This window comes from Pinus tabuliformis, chromosome X (genome assembly GCF_031772625.1).
Source record: "Pinus tabuliformis cultivar Carrire ecotype Pingquan chromosome X, CPIR1, whole genome shotgun sequence".
Lineage (NCBI taxonomy): Eukaryota > Viridiplantae > Streptophyta > Pinopsida > Pinales > Pinaceae > Pinus > Pinus tabuliformis.
Window position 1 is genome coordinate 63,020,196 of NC_142308.1, and position 17,736 is coordinate 63,037,931.

At 40.2% G+C, this 17,736-nt stretch overlaps 1 protein-coding gene across 3 annotated transcripts in view; it reads right to left on the reverse strand.

The window, feature by feature from the left end:
* LOC149138333 (uncharacterized) overlaps positions 1-17,736 on the reverse strand; it is a 439,570-nt gene that overhangs the window by 162,233 nt on the left and 259,601 nt on the right. For all 3 annotated transcript variants that reach the window (XM_089447178.1, XM_089447177.1, XM_089447176.1), the window contains one exon: positions 466-612. In XM_089447178.1, coding sequence (XP_089303304.1) covers positions 466-612 — 147 coding nt within the window. The remainder of the gene's footprint in view (positions 1-465; positions 613-17,736) is intronic.

The window sequence follows — 17,736 nt, forward strand, 5'->3', positions numbered from 1 at the left end:
TCTGGATTCTGGAAACAGTTACTGATTGTTACTGGGAATTTGGCTAGTTTTCATGTTATTTGTGGACTTGAAGAAAAATGAACACATGGATCCATCACTCCGCAGTGACTAAACAACAACAATTTTTAGTACAGAATGGTAAAAATTCATGAAAGGAATAAAGGAAAGGCAAACATTCGATATTTTATATTCAATTCTTGTTGCATGGTGATAAGATGAAACTTGAGCTACAGGAGAAAAGACAAGACTCATTATGTCATAGTCTTTATGAACTAGATCTGTAACTGTGTATGGATAGGCTATTTTATTATATATTGCTGATGTTGCATTGTGATTATATGATATACGCACATGCCAACATGCACACACATATTACCTCTTCATGTTTCATTCAATTTAGCAGTAAACTAAACATAACAGGTATCAGAGAGACATCAGACAGGTATGTGACCTTAAGAATCAGACCTTTCTCCATTCATTTTGCAGTTCTGGATTGTCTGCATGGTCACGTAAGCCACATAAAAGGTCCAAGTCTTTAATCCATGCCTCTGTACCAAGCCACTTTGTGATAACATCCCGTAGACCAGGATTACTGACTGCCAGCCATCGTCGCTGTAAAGAAAAATATAAGATTAAGAAAAAACAAATTAAAAAAACATCTATACAAAACCAACCCTATTCATACTATTTTCTAATGCATTGCAAACTTCACCAGTTATACTCCCTATATTTCTTATATGTATATCCAATTTCTCCAGAATGTGTGCATATCCATTGTCTGAAAACAATAATGCCAAAAATGACATGCTCTTCGACATATTATGTCTAAGCCTCTCAATGAAAATATAATGAAGACTTCTGCCATGGAAAGCTAACATTTTCCTCAGAATTGAAGAGTGAAACACATACTTGCAAAAAATCACTAAACAACCTTTATATGCAAATGTATATTCATTGTTCAACCATTGTATAAAATATTATAAATCAAAATTTATCCCTGATAGTAGAAACAAGAAACATAGTAAACATTCGCATTTAAAGACATGTCATCATAAAATGAGATAAAGAGATGGAGAATATATTTTTTATTAAATCAGGAAGTCACAGTATACAAATATTGCAACTATCGATATCAGTTATTTATTGACAGAGGTCGTAAAGTCATGTTATTGTAAATATTAGTAAAATATCAACAAATTATTGGTAAATATTGGCAAAGATTAAAAACCCAAAATATATTCATTTAGAGTTAGTCACGATAATATTCAGTTTTCCCTTATTTTTAAACATAAATTAAAATCCGTGGCAATAATTTTGAGTTTAATGAGATAAATTCAAATTCATCATGAAAAATTTAAATCTATTGCGATAAGTTCAAATTGTTGCAATAAATTCGAAATCATTGGCTTGATCTGATAAGCTTCAGGACATATGTCAGTGCGCAACAAATTATCATAATTATTGCAATAATTATGATATATCTACAATAAAGTAGCAATACTGTATAAACCCCTACTTGTGTTCATTTATCTTGTCTTTGTTAATGTCTAACTATTAGTTGAAGTTAGACGTGTTATTAAGGGTTTGGAACTAGGCAATGGCAGTTTTATATGTTGAAATTGGCTAGCATCAGGAGCTTCCCTCACATGTCCTTGGTGCTAGACTTGTGAGATAGAAACACTCATAAAGTGTATTTTATGACTCTGGATTTTTGTTAAATTTGGCAACTAGGGCCAAACGTCAATTTGGACAGCTCTTATGAGGCAGCTGACATTTTTCTTGGGTTCCCCTTTCCTGAGAGGTGTAGGATTGAGCTAAGATCATCCCATTCTGACATGTACAAATGAAGATATGAATTTATTTTGATTATGGACAAATTGTCAAGGTCGGCCAGCCTCCAACGTTGCATAAAAATACAAGGTGCCTCCTCCTCATTTTGCCATCTCATCTCATTCATCTTTCTCTCTCTCATCTTGATTGGGTACAGATTTCTGGGCCTCTCTCTCTCCACATGTGCGAAAGGAAGACTGTCTTTTCTAACTGTTGCGTTGACTATATTTGACCGAAATTTCAGGAGGCTAACTTTGACCAGCGTTGACCCTGTTTGACTTTGTTTTGTTGCAGACTTTTGTTTGGGCAGGCCTCTGTTCTGGGCAAAAAAACCGAGGCAGTTTGACCCCTGCATTGACTGCCCTAATTCAGGTTGCTGCATTGACTTTTGTTGACCAGATTTGACTGGTTATTTTCAGACTGTTTTGGGCTGCATTATCTTGCTGTTGGAGGCCAAGTTGACCAAGCTGTTTTGGAGGTCAACTTCAGCCCTGTTGACCAGCATTGACTTTCTAGTTAGGGCTTTTTGTTTCTGCTGTTTTGACTGATCAGTTTGGGCAATTGAATATTGTAAATTGTACGCTCTCTCTGCTGAACTTTTGAAGAATTATAAGAAGAATTGATCAAGGGTTTCCCCACATTGGGTTTGTCCGTGGCTGGTGCCATATCTTGTGTCCTCTTGTGTTGGCTTGTCTTCTACTGTTATTGTTTATGTTCTATCTGCATTTTACTATCATGTTGATGTGATTGCTATACTAGATATGATATTTGGCTAATAAAGAAAATTGAAGTAAAATTGCTCTAAGCATAGAACATACCATGGTTATCCTAAAATTAACAATTTTGCACCCAAGTTGTGGGTTTTGTACCCAAAGTGAGTGAGATTTGTACCAAAGGAAAGCATTTATTATTCTAATTTAATGTTGAGTTAACTATTGGGCATTTCTTGAGGGACAAAGGGGTTTCCTATTGCAAATTATAACTAGGATCGGTCTTTATAATGACCTATTTGTAATCATGATATTGTATACTTTGTATAAAGAAAGAAAAGAAAATTTTATTTTATGTAAGCATGGGTTTCATGCAATACTTTTTTCTTAACAATATCCAAGTAAATTGGTATGTTATAGGAATTTTATGAGAAGTCTAAATTGCGTTAAATTTTCACAGAGTTTGGATGATTAAAAGTTTAACTCTTTAATAAAAACTCTCAATTGAACAATTATTCTTATTTTATATTGAGTAAATATTTTATCTAGTAAAATGATATTGATGGTGATGCAAATGTTTCACAAGATCACACTTTACACTAAGCAAGAAATCACTTTAGGATTTAGGCTACAGACGTGTTCCGATGTCTAGATTTGTCGTTAAGCAAGTCAAACTATGGCTTTGGATTCACACAAGTAGGGAAAACCCATGACTTCAAGAGGCTACTCATTGAGCTTAAGGCTCGCCTTGTTAGACGTCCAATTTACCATGGTCAGTACCCATTCAAGTAGTGTCGCATTAGACAGACCTGAAGACGGACACTACTTCCACATCCCTTGAATATATTGGAAGTCCCCCTAAGTCAATCCCAAACTAGCCATCCACCTACCTAACTATTACAGTGCATTGAAAACAACATTCGGGAAGATTATTATCTCATACTAGCCTTGCATCAGTATATCTAAGGGTGATAGCACCAAGGACACCCTTTCTACAAGCCATTTCTTGCTCAGAAACCTTTAATGAGCATTTACTCTTTAAATAGTAGGATTGAATTGAAGATTCATGAATTTGTATTTCTATTATGTTGCAAATTCATACGATTGAGATATATGTTTGATGTGCTCCAAAAGAATCATTAGTAATTAATTAAACAATCAGCACCACTCTAAGAAATTTCAAATAGGTCATCATCATATAACAACTGTAAAAAATATCAACATCTAAAGCAAGTCATACTTTCACGCATACTAAAACAACAAAGTTAGGACTAGAATCAGGCATAGGGAAACCACTGGTAAGCTAGGAAATTACACACCTAAACCTAGAAGTGAGGGGAAAGTTTGTCGAGGTGACAGTGAGTGGCTTGCCTGTTAGTTTCCTTAGGTTCTCTCCCTAGTGAGGTTAGGACTTTTTCTCTAGGGTAAACCCGATAGATAACAAGGTCTAACACTGGATATGTGGGGAGACAACTTTTGCCAAGATAGCACCTCCACTCTCAAGTTTCTTTTATTCTTTTTGTTGGACAACACCTCGGAAAACTATGCAATATCTGCAAAAATAAAACCATATTTTCATGTTTAACACCAACAACAGAACTAAGAGGGAATAAAGAAGAGCGGGGAAAAACTTCTGTGCAGAGGAATCATGGCCATGGCAACGGGTTCTGTTTGTTCAAGGCCTGACGGGCCTTTCCCCCTCCATCTAAGATCTTCAGTGTGTTCTTACGGCCTTCTGCGCAGTGCCCATGGAATCGATGGGTGGTTTCATGACAGATCTTCTGTGCATGACGGTGTTCATGTTCTGAAGGCACTATCGGGCAAATTTGAGAACCTGGTGAAAGCCACTCTTGAGAATAGCTGGAAGCCAGAGACGAGTCCTTTTGGGCGTGGAACGGAGGTCGGAGAAACAGGCAGGTCCAAGATAAAGGCCGAATCGCGTAGGAGGGTTTGGCTGGGAAGGAGTAACGTGACTGAACCGGCTATTCGTGCCCCTGCTGTAGCGGCTAAAAGAGTCCAGAAGGAGATTAAATGGACAATATTGGAAAACAGGAGCGGGGATTCACAGAACCAGCTCCGAAAGCTATCCTATTTCAGATCCAAGAAGACTGCGGGACAAGTGTTTGTCAAAAAACTGCACCGAGATTTGGTTCAAAAAAGAGGCCTGCTCTCGGTCCATGCTAAGAATGGATGTGCCGAGAAGGTTTCAAGAAGCAGGAATAAACCGCAAGGTCCAAATAACATTTGGACGCTGCAAAGTCCTGCAGAATTAAAAGTCGAGCGCTTCAGGGGAGCCTCTTGCCCATGCAAGCTCGGGAAGTATCAGGAGGATGCGGGGCTTATGTTTGACAAAACACCCCTTCGAGATTCTCTCCCAAACAGAGGCCTGTTCTCTGTTTCAGCTCAAACGGAATGCGCTGGAAAGCACAGCAGCAAGCAGAAAATAGATGACTCAGCACCTTTTCAGATTCTAATTGTGCTCCTCTCTGGCAAATCTTTGTTGCAGTGGGTGAAACCTTCAGATCTAGTGCAGGACCTTAAGCAGAAATTGGAAGATAAAGAGGGGATTCATACTGCCCTTCAGCATCTCCTCCTCGAAGGAAAACAATTGGAGGACTCTTGCCCCCTTTCCTGTTATAACATTCAGAGAAATGCTTCCATCACATTATCCCTTCAACTGAGAGGGGGAGCTGTTGGACAGTCTTCCTCTGCTGCAGCATTTTCCTATAAGGATGTCGTCCATGCTCAGAAGCCCAAGGAAAAAGTCTCACCAGTTCAAGCTCCTAAGCCATTCTTAGTAGACAAGCTGGAGGAAGCCCCTTCCATTGAAATAAATGATCCTTCGCTGGAAAGGACTCACCAGGTGTTTGCAGAGACAGGCATCATATGCAGGTTCAATGGTCTCTGGCCTCGCACAGCAGATCTGTATCAATGGATTCACTCAAATTGGACCAAGAATTGCAAGGTCATTCTTTGTTCAAAAGGATTTTTCATCACCCTGTTTGTTGACAGTGAGGACTACCAAAGAGTTCTAACAGAAGGCCCATGGTTTTGGAATTTTGCGGGATTATTCCTCACTCCATGGTTCCAAGACTTCGATCCATCCACAGCAGTCATTACTAAACTGCCAATCTGGGTTAGACTTCCCAACCTTCCAGCGCATCTATGGCACTTTGCTGTTTTTGAAGGAATCGGTAATTCCTTAGGACGTTTCCTCAACACAGACGCCTCAAGAGGGCAAAAAGGAATTTACACCTACGCCAGAATCTGCGCAGAAATAGACATAAGCAAAGGACTACCCGATCAAATCATTCTAAAAATAGGAGACTTCCATTGGACTCAATCCCTGGATTTCGAGAATACAGCCTTTCGCTGCCGCAATTGCCATCTCACAGGGCACCTTCAAAATTCGTGTCCTTCTTTGCCCCCCCAAAAAAAGAAGGCCAACTCTAAGCCAAAATCCAAAAGCTGGAAACCTCATGATCCTCCCCCATTGGATGTCTTTTCCAGCTCAGATGAAGAGGACGAGGACGAGGAGATAGATGAGGAAATCATGGACGAAACGCCAGCACAGGTTTCAACATCGGTTTGTCATGAGGAAGCCACAGTCCCTCCTATTTCTCAGAAACGTACTCATGAGGCTTCTCCTTCGGATTCAGACAAGGAGCTTTCGCCCTCAGCCCAACACAGTCTACAGATCATTCCAAACCAACAGAGTCCAAGTGGTTGGGTCAAAGTAGGTAAAAAGAAAGGGAAAAAAGGACGACCAAATGATTCCACCCTCGTTGTGTAGAATCTTTGGTTTTGGCCGGTCTTCTCTCTTCTTCTGGCTTCTGTTTGTTTAGCTCTGCTCTAGTCTTTTCCTCTCTTGGGAGCCGAGGTGGTTATTTTATCCTTTCCGGCTGCCCACTCAGTCTAGTGGTTCTATGCCGCCCTGCGTGGTGGGCTGTCTATTCTTTTTAGTCTACTGAAGCTAGGCCTGCTGTTTAGCGGCCCGTTTTCTGCAGCTACAGAATTTTTGTACTATAATTTCCTTTTAATACAAATGCTTACTTACACAAAAAAAAACACCAACAACAGAACTAGATAGCCTTCCAGCAGCATAAAGCAATTGAAGCCCTACCACAAGGGGGTGTTGGCATTGATAAGTATGCTTGCCTGAAGACAAAGAATTTTGAAAGGTTTACATCATGTTATGAGCAATATGGATAAATTTTCAAGAATGCCAATGATTCCAAAGATGAAGTTGAGTGTTGAATCATGTATTCAGCAGAGGTCAAGGGGCAAATTTGTTGGCATATTTTAGCCACCTATCAGAGCATATAACATAGAGGAAATTTGCCCACAAACAACCCTTGTTCTAGATCACAAACCTTAAAGAAAGAGGAGTGTGCAATAATAATAATGATAAACAAGATTTGAATTTTGGATTACATAAATGTAGTATGTATGTGTGTAGCATTGAAACAAGCTTGGATGAGCCAAGCTACAGCATTGGATTAGCCAACCTATTCATTTGGGAAACTAACTTATATACCTCGCCTGAGATGCACTATATATTGTTATTTGAACTCATTAAGGTTTGCCCTCTTTTAGTGATGTTGTTGCTTATGATTTCAATGGAGGAACCCCAAAAGGGTTGATCATCATGACATGGAGATTTCACACTTGATTTGTGTGATCTTGTTTGGGGGACTTGCCTTTATTTGGAGTTGTCATTCATACTTTGAAGACAATCAGGTTGTATGTAGTGACATATGTATTCACCTTCAATGGCTCTTAAAGACAAGAATGCGTGTTTGGAATCCCCTACACTGAGTTTGGCTTGCATGACTTATGGAGGAAGGAATTGCATGTTTCATGAAGCAAGCAATCTTGAAGGGCCATTACAAGATGGATGTAAAAGTGAAATCCCTTGTTTTACGGAGGTGTCCCTCTTTTGAGGGGATTTTTAATGTGAAATTGTACATATGGTATAAATAGCCTACATTGATTGTAATTTACACTAATTAAATGTAGAAGAGGACTTCCCCCCCATAGGTGCTATTAGCCTAAGAAATTAATATTTTAATGTAAAAGAAGTTCATTATTTCTCTATAAATAAACATGAACTTCCTCTCATTTTCTCATGGATGGATTGGGGGAGAAATCCCTTAATAAGTATAAAATTCCTAAAATTTGTAGGAGTTCATCTGTCATGGATTTGGAACTTTCGATCAGAGTCCAAGGAAACTCATTAAGGAGACTAATTGTGGATGTTTTCTCAAGTTTAATCTATGATTCATGGCTAGGGGGTATGGATGAGCATTGATTTACCTAGTAAGTGTTATTTTTAATACTTTGTGGAGGTGTTTATTAAATGTATTAAATGCAAATGTGTTTTTCAAGTGTTGAAGGTGTATTTTCCTTGTATTATTCCTGAACATATCCTATCTTGTAAACCCTAGGAAGGTTTCTAGTGGAAAACCTTCCCTTGAATTGTTTTAAAAGCTTGTGAAAGTAGATAGGGGACCTTCTAGGTTTAGTAATGGAAAGCTCTAGTTATAATCCTATAGGAGGATCTCCCAAGGTTAGTAGTGAACAACCTTAGCTATCACTCGATATCCATTCTTTGCTTTCTTCAAGAGAGAGTTGGCTGACCCCATGTGCCTTTTTACCCACCAAGAAGTAAGTAACCCCTAGGAGAAAAAATTTCTCCTCTTTGGATAGCCAACTAGCTAGTAGCCACATATGATCAGACATATCATGATGCCAAGATGATCTGCCTATTGTTCTCGTTACAATTCTCTCCCATCTGGCATTACGTCTTAAAGGAAGTTGGTTCATCCATTGGCAGGTACTTTAACCATTTTGCAATCATGTGCTTTCATTTAATGTAATGGGTATTACCGCGAAAATATAGCGGCTTCAGTGAGACGACTCATGGGGCAAGGGCTAGACCTTATGGCAACAACGAGGAATGGTCCTCATTGTCACCTTGGCAACCTTCCTCCTACTGTTTATTAAGATTTCAACCAAAAGGAAAGCTTCCCTATGCAACCTAAAAGGTATTCTAATACTATGGCCCAAGGTGACTTATTTTGGAGGTCTAAAGATAGGTACAGAGCTTCGCAAGCCCTCATATGACCAAGATATTCAAGACTAGGATTCAAGCTCTCTGTGATTAGACCTATAACAAGACTGCTATAAGTTAGGGTTTCATTAATATTCCCTTGTAGGGCATGCAATGGCATATAGAAGCCTTAGAAAAATCCTTGAAATGATCTTCAACAAGAATGGAATCAAGGATTTCCAATACAGAGTAGGGAAAATACAAACAATAAGTTTTTAGAGATATTAGATGTGTGCAACCACAAAAATGGGGGACGGTGTCAACCCTATCTAGGCATGCAAGACAATTTATAATGTGAGATTTTGCTTCATTAAGGTTCACACAAATTATTCTACAAAAAAGAGCCACTCCCATGCAATAAAGTTGAACTCTACACAAATATGCCCTTAAAACCCTAGCAATTGCCCTATCCATCCAGGAGAAATAGGGTTAAGGGAAACTTCACTATATTTTAAGGCGATCAACGCACTTTAGAGACTAATGCTTTAACCTACATTGGAAAAATAGAGTCTTGAGAGAATAAAATGCCAACGAAGGACCTTGTTGGAGTAAGTCGAGATGCACTTGGGCATCCACTTGTAAAAGCCTAGTCACTATTCTTGTGAGGGGAGAAATTGGTATGTACATTAGGAGTTCCCTTATAGACTATGAAGAAGATAATTTTACAAACAAATATGAAGTAAAGTTTCACCATTAATAAGAATTTAGTCACACAGCGACAGAAACCCTACTTTAAAACATTTAGTGCACTATGTTGCAAGAAACGACTCCCAAGGCGGCGTCCCCATACTTGAAATGCTGAAACACCACCGAAATGTAGTTGAAATGCCTGGGTGGTCTTTCCTGATTTGGCAACGCCATCGAAATGTCGTTGAAACATTTCGGTGCTATTTTGACCCAATTTTGCCCCATTTCCAAGACTTTTTTGCTTTTGCAAGCTCACTCAAGCACCCAAGAAGGCTGTAGGGCCCTTCAATAGCCAAAATAGATTTAATATACAATAAATTTTATGTCTAATCACTCCACAAACTAATTTATCGCTAATCAATCCACGCACTAATGAAGATGAAAATTAGGATTATAAGATTTGTAATTGTACTTATGATTACCTCATGTTATGTTTCATTTTCAGCACATATAGCCACGTAGTCTTGGAAATACTAAGAGGGGGGTGAATCAGTGTTTCTTAGCAATTAGCACTTTATTAATCTTTTTCAAAGCATTAGTTAATATTCAACAATATTATTATTATTCAGTATCAAAGATCAAAAACAGTAACCAACACCATACAACAATGTAGAGAGATAGAAACAGTAGACAACGATTTTTAGATGGAATACCCCTTCTGGGTCAAAACCAACGAACGCTTCTTAGTAATTGTCTTCTTCTCTCTAAAAGAAATAATTACATCAAGCTTTTAGCTCCAACTGAAGGAGGCTCCAACCCCCTGATTTACAGGCCCTAACTTTTAGGATGCTCCAACACCTTGTTTACCAACAACACCTGGGACGACGCTCCAATGCCCTAGATCTCACTCTCCAACCGAGTGAATGCACCAACACATTGTGTACCAGCTACAACTGAATGGATGCTCCAACACCCTATGCAAGCTCCAACCTACCCTAGCACCACCCTGCCACCCTAAAGTGTTTTCAGGCTCCAACCTAAAGGTGACTCCAATCACCTGCCTTACACCACCCTGCCACCCTAACCAACAAGCGAACCATGTTTCACAAATTTTCAGATTGGATACCCATGTGCTCTAAATCAATATAAGAAAGTTGTAATGAAGATAATGCTACACTGCTCGATATGTATATCCTGTCAAGTCTTGATAGCCTCACTGCACAACATTGTTTAAACTGATCACTGCATAACATTGCTCAAATTGATCACTGCACAACATTGTTCTAACTAATCATTGCATAATACTACTCAAACTGATCACTGCACAACACTGCTCTAACTGATCATTGCACAACATTGCTCAAAGTGATCACTACTAAAACAAGCCATTGAACAAGTTACACATCAAACCCTGTCTATCAATCTTGTCACATCAACTAACAACTGCTCAAACTAACCATTGCACATCACTGCTCAAATTGACCATTGACCATGTGAAAATTTCTAAACTGAAATTCTACTGCAGCAACTGATTTATTTCACCTACTTATTCTTCACAATAAGTTATTTACGAAATCCCTTCAGCAAACATTAAAATAAATTCTACTCCAGTTATCACATAATTACATAGAGAAGATACATAAACAAGTACCAATCACACCAACACAGTTGTTTTTGGACAATTGTCCCCGGAAAAACCCAATGCGGGAAAACCGGTGCTGCAAATGAGTGTTTTATTAATCTTCAGCAACAATCGCTTTTACAAGGAATGAGTTTACACAAAAACTGAAAGAAAACACCTGAGACTTTCCCTTTTTGACTTTCTGACATTTTGGAGACCCTTCTCTCACTCTAGCGTCACCTCTGCATCACTTTGCGTGGCTCTGCGCCCCTCTACGTCAGCCTGCATGAGGGCTACGTCTCTCCTCTGGACTGCGTCTCTCTCTACGTTGTCTCTCACTATCTTGGCGTCACCTCCTCCTCAGTCATTGATTGTTGTTGATGTCCACCCTACAACTCTCCCTCTGAAATCAATCTCCTTCTCTTGAGAATCGATTTTCCTTGAGATATTGAGTATCTGCCGATGTCTCTCCAAATGATCCTCAAGTCTTCTCTTATACTTTTCTTGTTGATAAATAAACGGCCGAGATTAAGTCTCTAATCAACAGCTAAGATTAAGATAGACTTGATCCTCGTCTCTTAGAAGTTTCTCACCCTTATCTTTATTAATACCAATTAATATTTTTTATTTTCCTAAGTTTAGACTTAGGAACCCATTAAAAATATTAATTATTTTAATAACTCCTCATCCGGGTGGAATTACTCAAAACGATTTCTAGGTCTTGGAGATGTCATGTGCCTTAGCCTCTCCTCCAAATTTCAAGACTAGAGCACATCTGATGCTACCAAAAATCAACACTCCCTTTTAGCGAGCAATGTGCTCTAGTAATGCTTCACCATAGAAACATCACACTGATCTTCCACATCGGTACCTGTGTTGATGCTTGGCCTGCTGCCTCACATCCCTTGCACTGCTGCCTATGACACTACCACTACCACTGCTACATTTGTACTGCAGCTCCCTCTCAATATGTTGCATCATGCTGCCCATAGCACTGCCACTGCTAACTGCTGCACTGCAACTCCGACACTTATCAATTTCTGCTACTGAAATGGATTCTTCATCATCCCCATCTTCTCCTTGAAAACAAACTTTGTTCTCCCTAGAACCTTGGTGAGGATGTCTGCCACCTGTTCTCCTATAGGAATGAACCTCAATTGTACTACTACTCATTGGACACAGTCTCTGACAAATTGACACCTGATATTAATGTGCTTCGACCGATCATGAAACACTGGATTCTTAGAGATCTTGATGCAACTCTGATTATCACACAAAATCCTGGTCACTTCCATCCTTCTCCTGAATAGATTCACAGGCAATTTCCTAAGCCATATGGCTTCGCACGAAGTTGTGCTAGCTTCCATATATTCTGCTTTAGCTGAGCTTAATGCCACGGATTTCTGTTTCCTACTACACTAGGAGGTCATTCCTAATCCAATGTTGAAATAGTACCCAGTTTCACATTTCCGATCTACTGAACTTCCAGCCCAATCTATGTCAGTGAACCCACTCAGCCTGATGTCATTGCCTTAGGTGTACAATAGTCCATGCTCAATTGTTCCTTGAATATACCTTAGAACATGTTTGGATGCTGCCGAGTGCACCCTCTTGTGTTCCACCATGAACTGACTAAGGGTGTTGACAGCATAACAAATCTCTGGCCTGGTATTGACCAGATACATCAAGGACCCTATAAGTTGCTTGTACAAGGTGGGATCAACGTCTTTAACTTCTAATGCATCAATCTTCTTCTAGTTGGTGAACATTGGAGTAGCCATAACTCTACAGTCCTACATCCTGAATCTCTTCAAGATCTCTGTAGCATATCTCCTTTGTCCAAGGAAGATCTCACCCTTATGTTGCCAAACTTCCAACCCCAGGAAATAATGCATCTATCCCAAATCCTTCATGTCGAATTTGTGGCTAGGTTCTCCTTGCAGTCTTTGATGAACCTGGATGATACTATTAGGAAAAGATCATCCACATATAACACTAGGATTAGAGGCTTATTCTCTACGACAAGATAGTAGAGATTAGGGTCTGTGTCACTCTTGACAAACCCCATCTTCTACAAGTAGCCATCAATTCAACCGTACCATGCTCTAGGAACTTGTTCAAGCCCATACAAGGCTTTCTTTAATCTACATACATGAGATTTCTTCTCATGTGTCTCAAAACCCTCTGGCTGTTCAATGTATACTTCCTCTTCTATTACCCCATTCAAGAATGTCGTCTTGACATCCATTTGGTGAATCTCCCACACCATCTGTGCTGCAAGAGATATCATGGTTCTAATAGAAGTATACCTGGCTACTGGGGCGAAGGTTTCTTCGTAGTCTATCTCTTCCTTTTGAGCATACCCCTTAGCCACAAACCTGGCTTTGTATTTCTCCACACTGCCGTCTACAGCATATTTGACCTTGTAGATCCATCTCGAACCTACCACTGACTTGTCCTGAGGCCTAGGTACCACTTCATAGACATCATTAACCATTATAGAAATGTATTCCTCCACCATAGCATCTACCCATACTTGATGTTGAACAGCCTCTTGAAAACTAGAAGGTTCCCCACCCTGAGCTACTAGGGCCTGGTATCTGTCTGGCTATCGTCGCTCCCTTTTATTATTCCTGGGTGCACCAATGAAGTCCTTTGCATCCCATACAATCTGCCCAAGTTCCTGGCTCGTTCTTCCACTAGTAGTGAGCACATTCATCAGCTCTTCCTCTTCCTGAGATTTCCTCTATTCTGAAGCTTTGTCTTTAGGAGAATTTTTGGTACTAGTTTCTATTAGTCGAAGTGGTTGGACCAATGGTTCGTCATTTGACTACTCCTCGGAAGGCATTTCTCGGGATTTCCTGAAAGCTCTGTCCTCCATGAACTTTACATCCCGCCGAACCACTACCTTCCTATTCCCTGGAAGATAGACTCTATATACCTTAGCATGCTTGCTATATCCCACAAGATATCCTTTCTCAGCAGTTTGATCTAGTTTCTTTCTCTTTTCTTCAGGTATACAACGACACGCTAAACTCCCAAATATCTTGAAATGACTAACTTCAGGTGCCTTCCCAATGAAGACCCTTTCCTGAGTGATTTTGCCGAATTCCCTATGAGGAGTCTTATTCTGGACATAAATTGTCATCCTGCATGCTTCTGCCCACAAAAATTTGGGCATATCCTGATCATACAGCATTCCCCTAGCTTCTTCCACAATAGTCCTGTTTTTCCTTTTTGCTACCCCATTCTACTCCAGATTGTAGGGAGTTGTCCACTCTCTTCTGATGCCTTCCTTAGCACAAAAATCAGTGAACTCCTTGTCAACATACTCTCCACCATTGTCTGAGCGCAACACTTTTATCTTCTTTCCTATCAAATTCTCCACTAGAGCCTTGAACTCTTTGAATCGACCAAAAACATCATCCTTAGTTTTCAGAAAGTAGATCCAAGTCTTCCTGGAATGGTTATCGATGAAGGTGACGAAGTATTCGACACCACTGAGAGCTTTTGTGGACATCGGTCCGCAAATGTCTGAGTGTATCAACCCTAGCACACTCTTAGCTCTATTGTTACTTCTGGAAAACGTTGCTTTGGCATACTTGCCTAGAGCGCACCCTTTGCATACATCATCTCGTTCGATACTTAGTTCTGGAACTCCTGATACTGTTTTCCTGAGAATTCTCAAAGCCCCATGGTGTAAATGTCCCATCCTTCTGCACCATAGTTCATTCAAATCTTTGTCTCCATTGTTGCCCATCAGTGCCATTGGTGATTCTAGCTGTAACCTGTACAACCTGTTACTTATGATTCCAATCTAGGCCTTCTTTTTCCAACTCGAGTGTTTGACATATACTTTCTCCTTAATGAGGAAAACATCATCGTTGACCTAGGTTGTCATTGATGTCAATATGGCAATATTCTAGATACTAGATGATGATCTGAAGCCAAGGGGAAGCAGAGCAGATCCGTGAAGAAACAGGAGCAAAGCCATCAGGGAAGCCACTGGAAAGACATTGGAAACCATCGGAAGAGCTCATTGAAAGCTCATAATAGGAGCAGTCAAGGAGAAGCCAGCAGAAGAGCAGTTAACAGAGGAGCCATATCATGAGATATCGGAGGAAGAGTCCATCAGAAGCCATCAAAGAATTAGAGCTATCGGAGCAACACATCGGAGGAGCAATAAGCCATGAGGAGAAATCGGAGGAAAGCCAAGACAGTCAAGCCATTGGAGGAGCTATCAGAGCAGAGCTACCAAAGAGGTCATTAGAAGCCACGAGAAACAAAGAGGAACAGCAGCGAAGGAGCATAAACAGCGATATCAAAGGAGTAAGGAGGAAAACAGTGGAGGAGCATAAACAGTGTTAATGGAGGATTTAACAGTAATATCACATGAAATATCGAAGAAATATAAAAGGAGTTAACATATCGTAAGCCATAGGAGCGAGGAGCAAAGAGCGGAGAGTCATGACTCTGTGTATCTGCGTTCAATGTTAACTAGGTTAAGTCGAGACCGTTAGATCTGAAGAGATCAATGGTGGAGGATTGCTAAGGAATACTGCATTGCAAGTTATCAAGGACTGTCATCCCCGAAACCTCTGATTGCGATAATACATGCGGACCCGCAACTTCATTATAAACCGCCTATTGAAATATCGCATCCGCGATATCATAAGTCTTAACAGAATGCCACATTGACATAGCCGATTGCGATATACAACTGCGGACCCGATGGTCCTATTATATCGCACCTATTGTAATATCGCGTTCGTCACTATATCACAAGCTGTAAAGCCTTGCCACATGAAAATACCGATTGTGATAAGGCTGCAGACCCGACGAGTATATTAATTACGATTTAATATAATATCGCATCCGGTATCGGCCATCGGCCATCGGCAATGTTTTAGGCTCGACTTATAGAAGAACCTCAGAAAGTGGCAATTGCGATAAAAGGATGACATGGCATGTGGGACCGCCATATGGGTATACCGCGTTTATATGGGTTTCGTGAGCAACAAGTCTATAATGAAAGACTCTCCGAGTTCTATATTTTAAATGAGAAAAACTCATAAGTCAGCCCCTCCTCCCAAGGAACGTGTCCTTTGGTGATTTGCAAAAGTCATATATATATATATATGAGCAAACACGCTTCATTTAGTGGATTGATCTCGGGCATCTATATTACGAAGAAATAACAGTTCACGACTTGTGAACTTGAAAAGAAAAAAAAAAACCTCTTTGATATTTTTAATAAGCATCATTTCTATTGTAATATGGCCTCTCTTCCTCCTGAACGTGTCCTGCGAATATTGGAATGCTCGACTAGACAGAGGAAACCGAAAGTCGGGAAGCCGAAGAAGTAAGCGAGCGCAGAGGAAATGACAGCGACTAAGGAGGAAGCCGATAGGATAAGCAAGTGTTGAGGAAGCCGAAGAGCCCGCGGAGGAAGGAAGCCAAAGGCCAGGGTTGTCAGGGATAAGAAATCAGAAAATTGGTTGAATGTGCGGGCTGTTGAGTGTTGTTGAAACAATTGAAGAAAACCGAGGTCGTAGCAGAGGGTCCAGCAGAACAGAAAGAGGGCCGAAGGACCAATAGAACTGTAGATAGTCAAATGGGAGAAGTAGCCAGCAGAGAAACTGTCATGTTGAAGCATTCACTATGACATTAGAACATATGCTTGAACAGAAAGTTGTTCTTTATGCAGACCTTAGTGCAACTAACAATAGAATGACTAAAGCTGCTTGAAGACATTATTAGAAGTCATGAAGGCTGTTGGAGACACTGTGTGGACAGTATGAAGAGTTGTAAAGACTCCTTCATAAGAGGATTAGTTGTCATTGATGTTGTAGCATGGAGACTACATTGAAGCTATAAACAGACAGAACTCAACAAAGAAGAGTTCTAAGAGCAAAACATTACTATCAAATGTGCCTTGACAAGATTGGGTCAAAACCCTTGGGGTTGGTGCCTCAGAAGTAAGTAGGATTGGAGTCCTTGGGGCTGGTGCCTCAGAAGTAAGAAGGATAGGAGTCCTTGGGGTTGATGCCTCAGAAGTAAGTAGGATAGGAGTCCTTGGGGTTGATGCCTCAGAAGTAAGAGGGATTGGAGTCTTTGGGATTGGTGCATCAGAGATAGGAAGGATAGGAGTCCTTTGGACTGGTGTCTCAGGAACAGGAAGGATTGAAGTCCTTGGGAGTTGGTGCTCCTAAGTCCAAGATTGGTGCCTTGGCGAAATAGAGTTGGAGCTCTGGAGGTTGGAGCCTCACAAAAGTCCAAGTTGGTGCTTGGCAACCGATTGCAACCATCTATATATTGTATCTATTTTACTGCAAAGATTATATTAATAAAAGCATTTATTCTTGTTTTTCATCTTGTGTTCTGAGCATATATGTTTTAACTGGTAAAACAATAGTCGGCAAAAGAAATATTGATTCACCCCCCTCTCAGTATTTCCAACAATTGGTATCAAAGCGGGCACCTTCATTTAAAGCTTAACAGCTTGAAGGTTGACCTTTAGAACACAAATGGCGAAGTCAAGGAAGAAAGTCTCCAATCCTCCCAAGGATGTGTCTCCCTCTACTACTAAAATATAAGACAATCAATTTGAGGAGGCTCCAAGGCTCAATGGGAACTTTAATATATGGGAAGCAAGAATGAGGAATTTCCTACAGACTCAAGGCATTGAAATCTGGAAATCAATGATTGTTGATAGGAGGATGGATGAGGAATCCAAGGAGTACAATGCAAAAGCAATGAAGGCAATCTTGAAAGGGCTACCTGATTCTATAAAGAACAATCTAGGAAAATGTTCATCAACAAAGGATATATGGGAC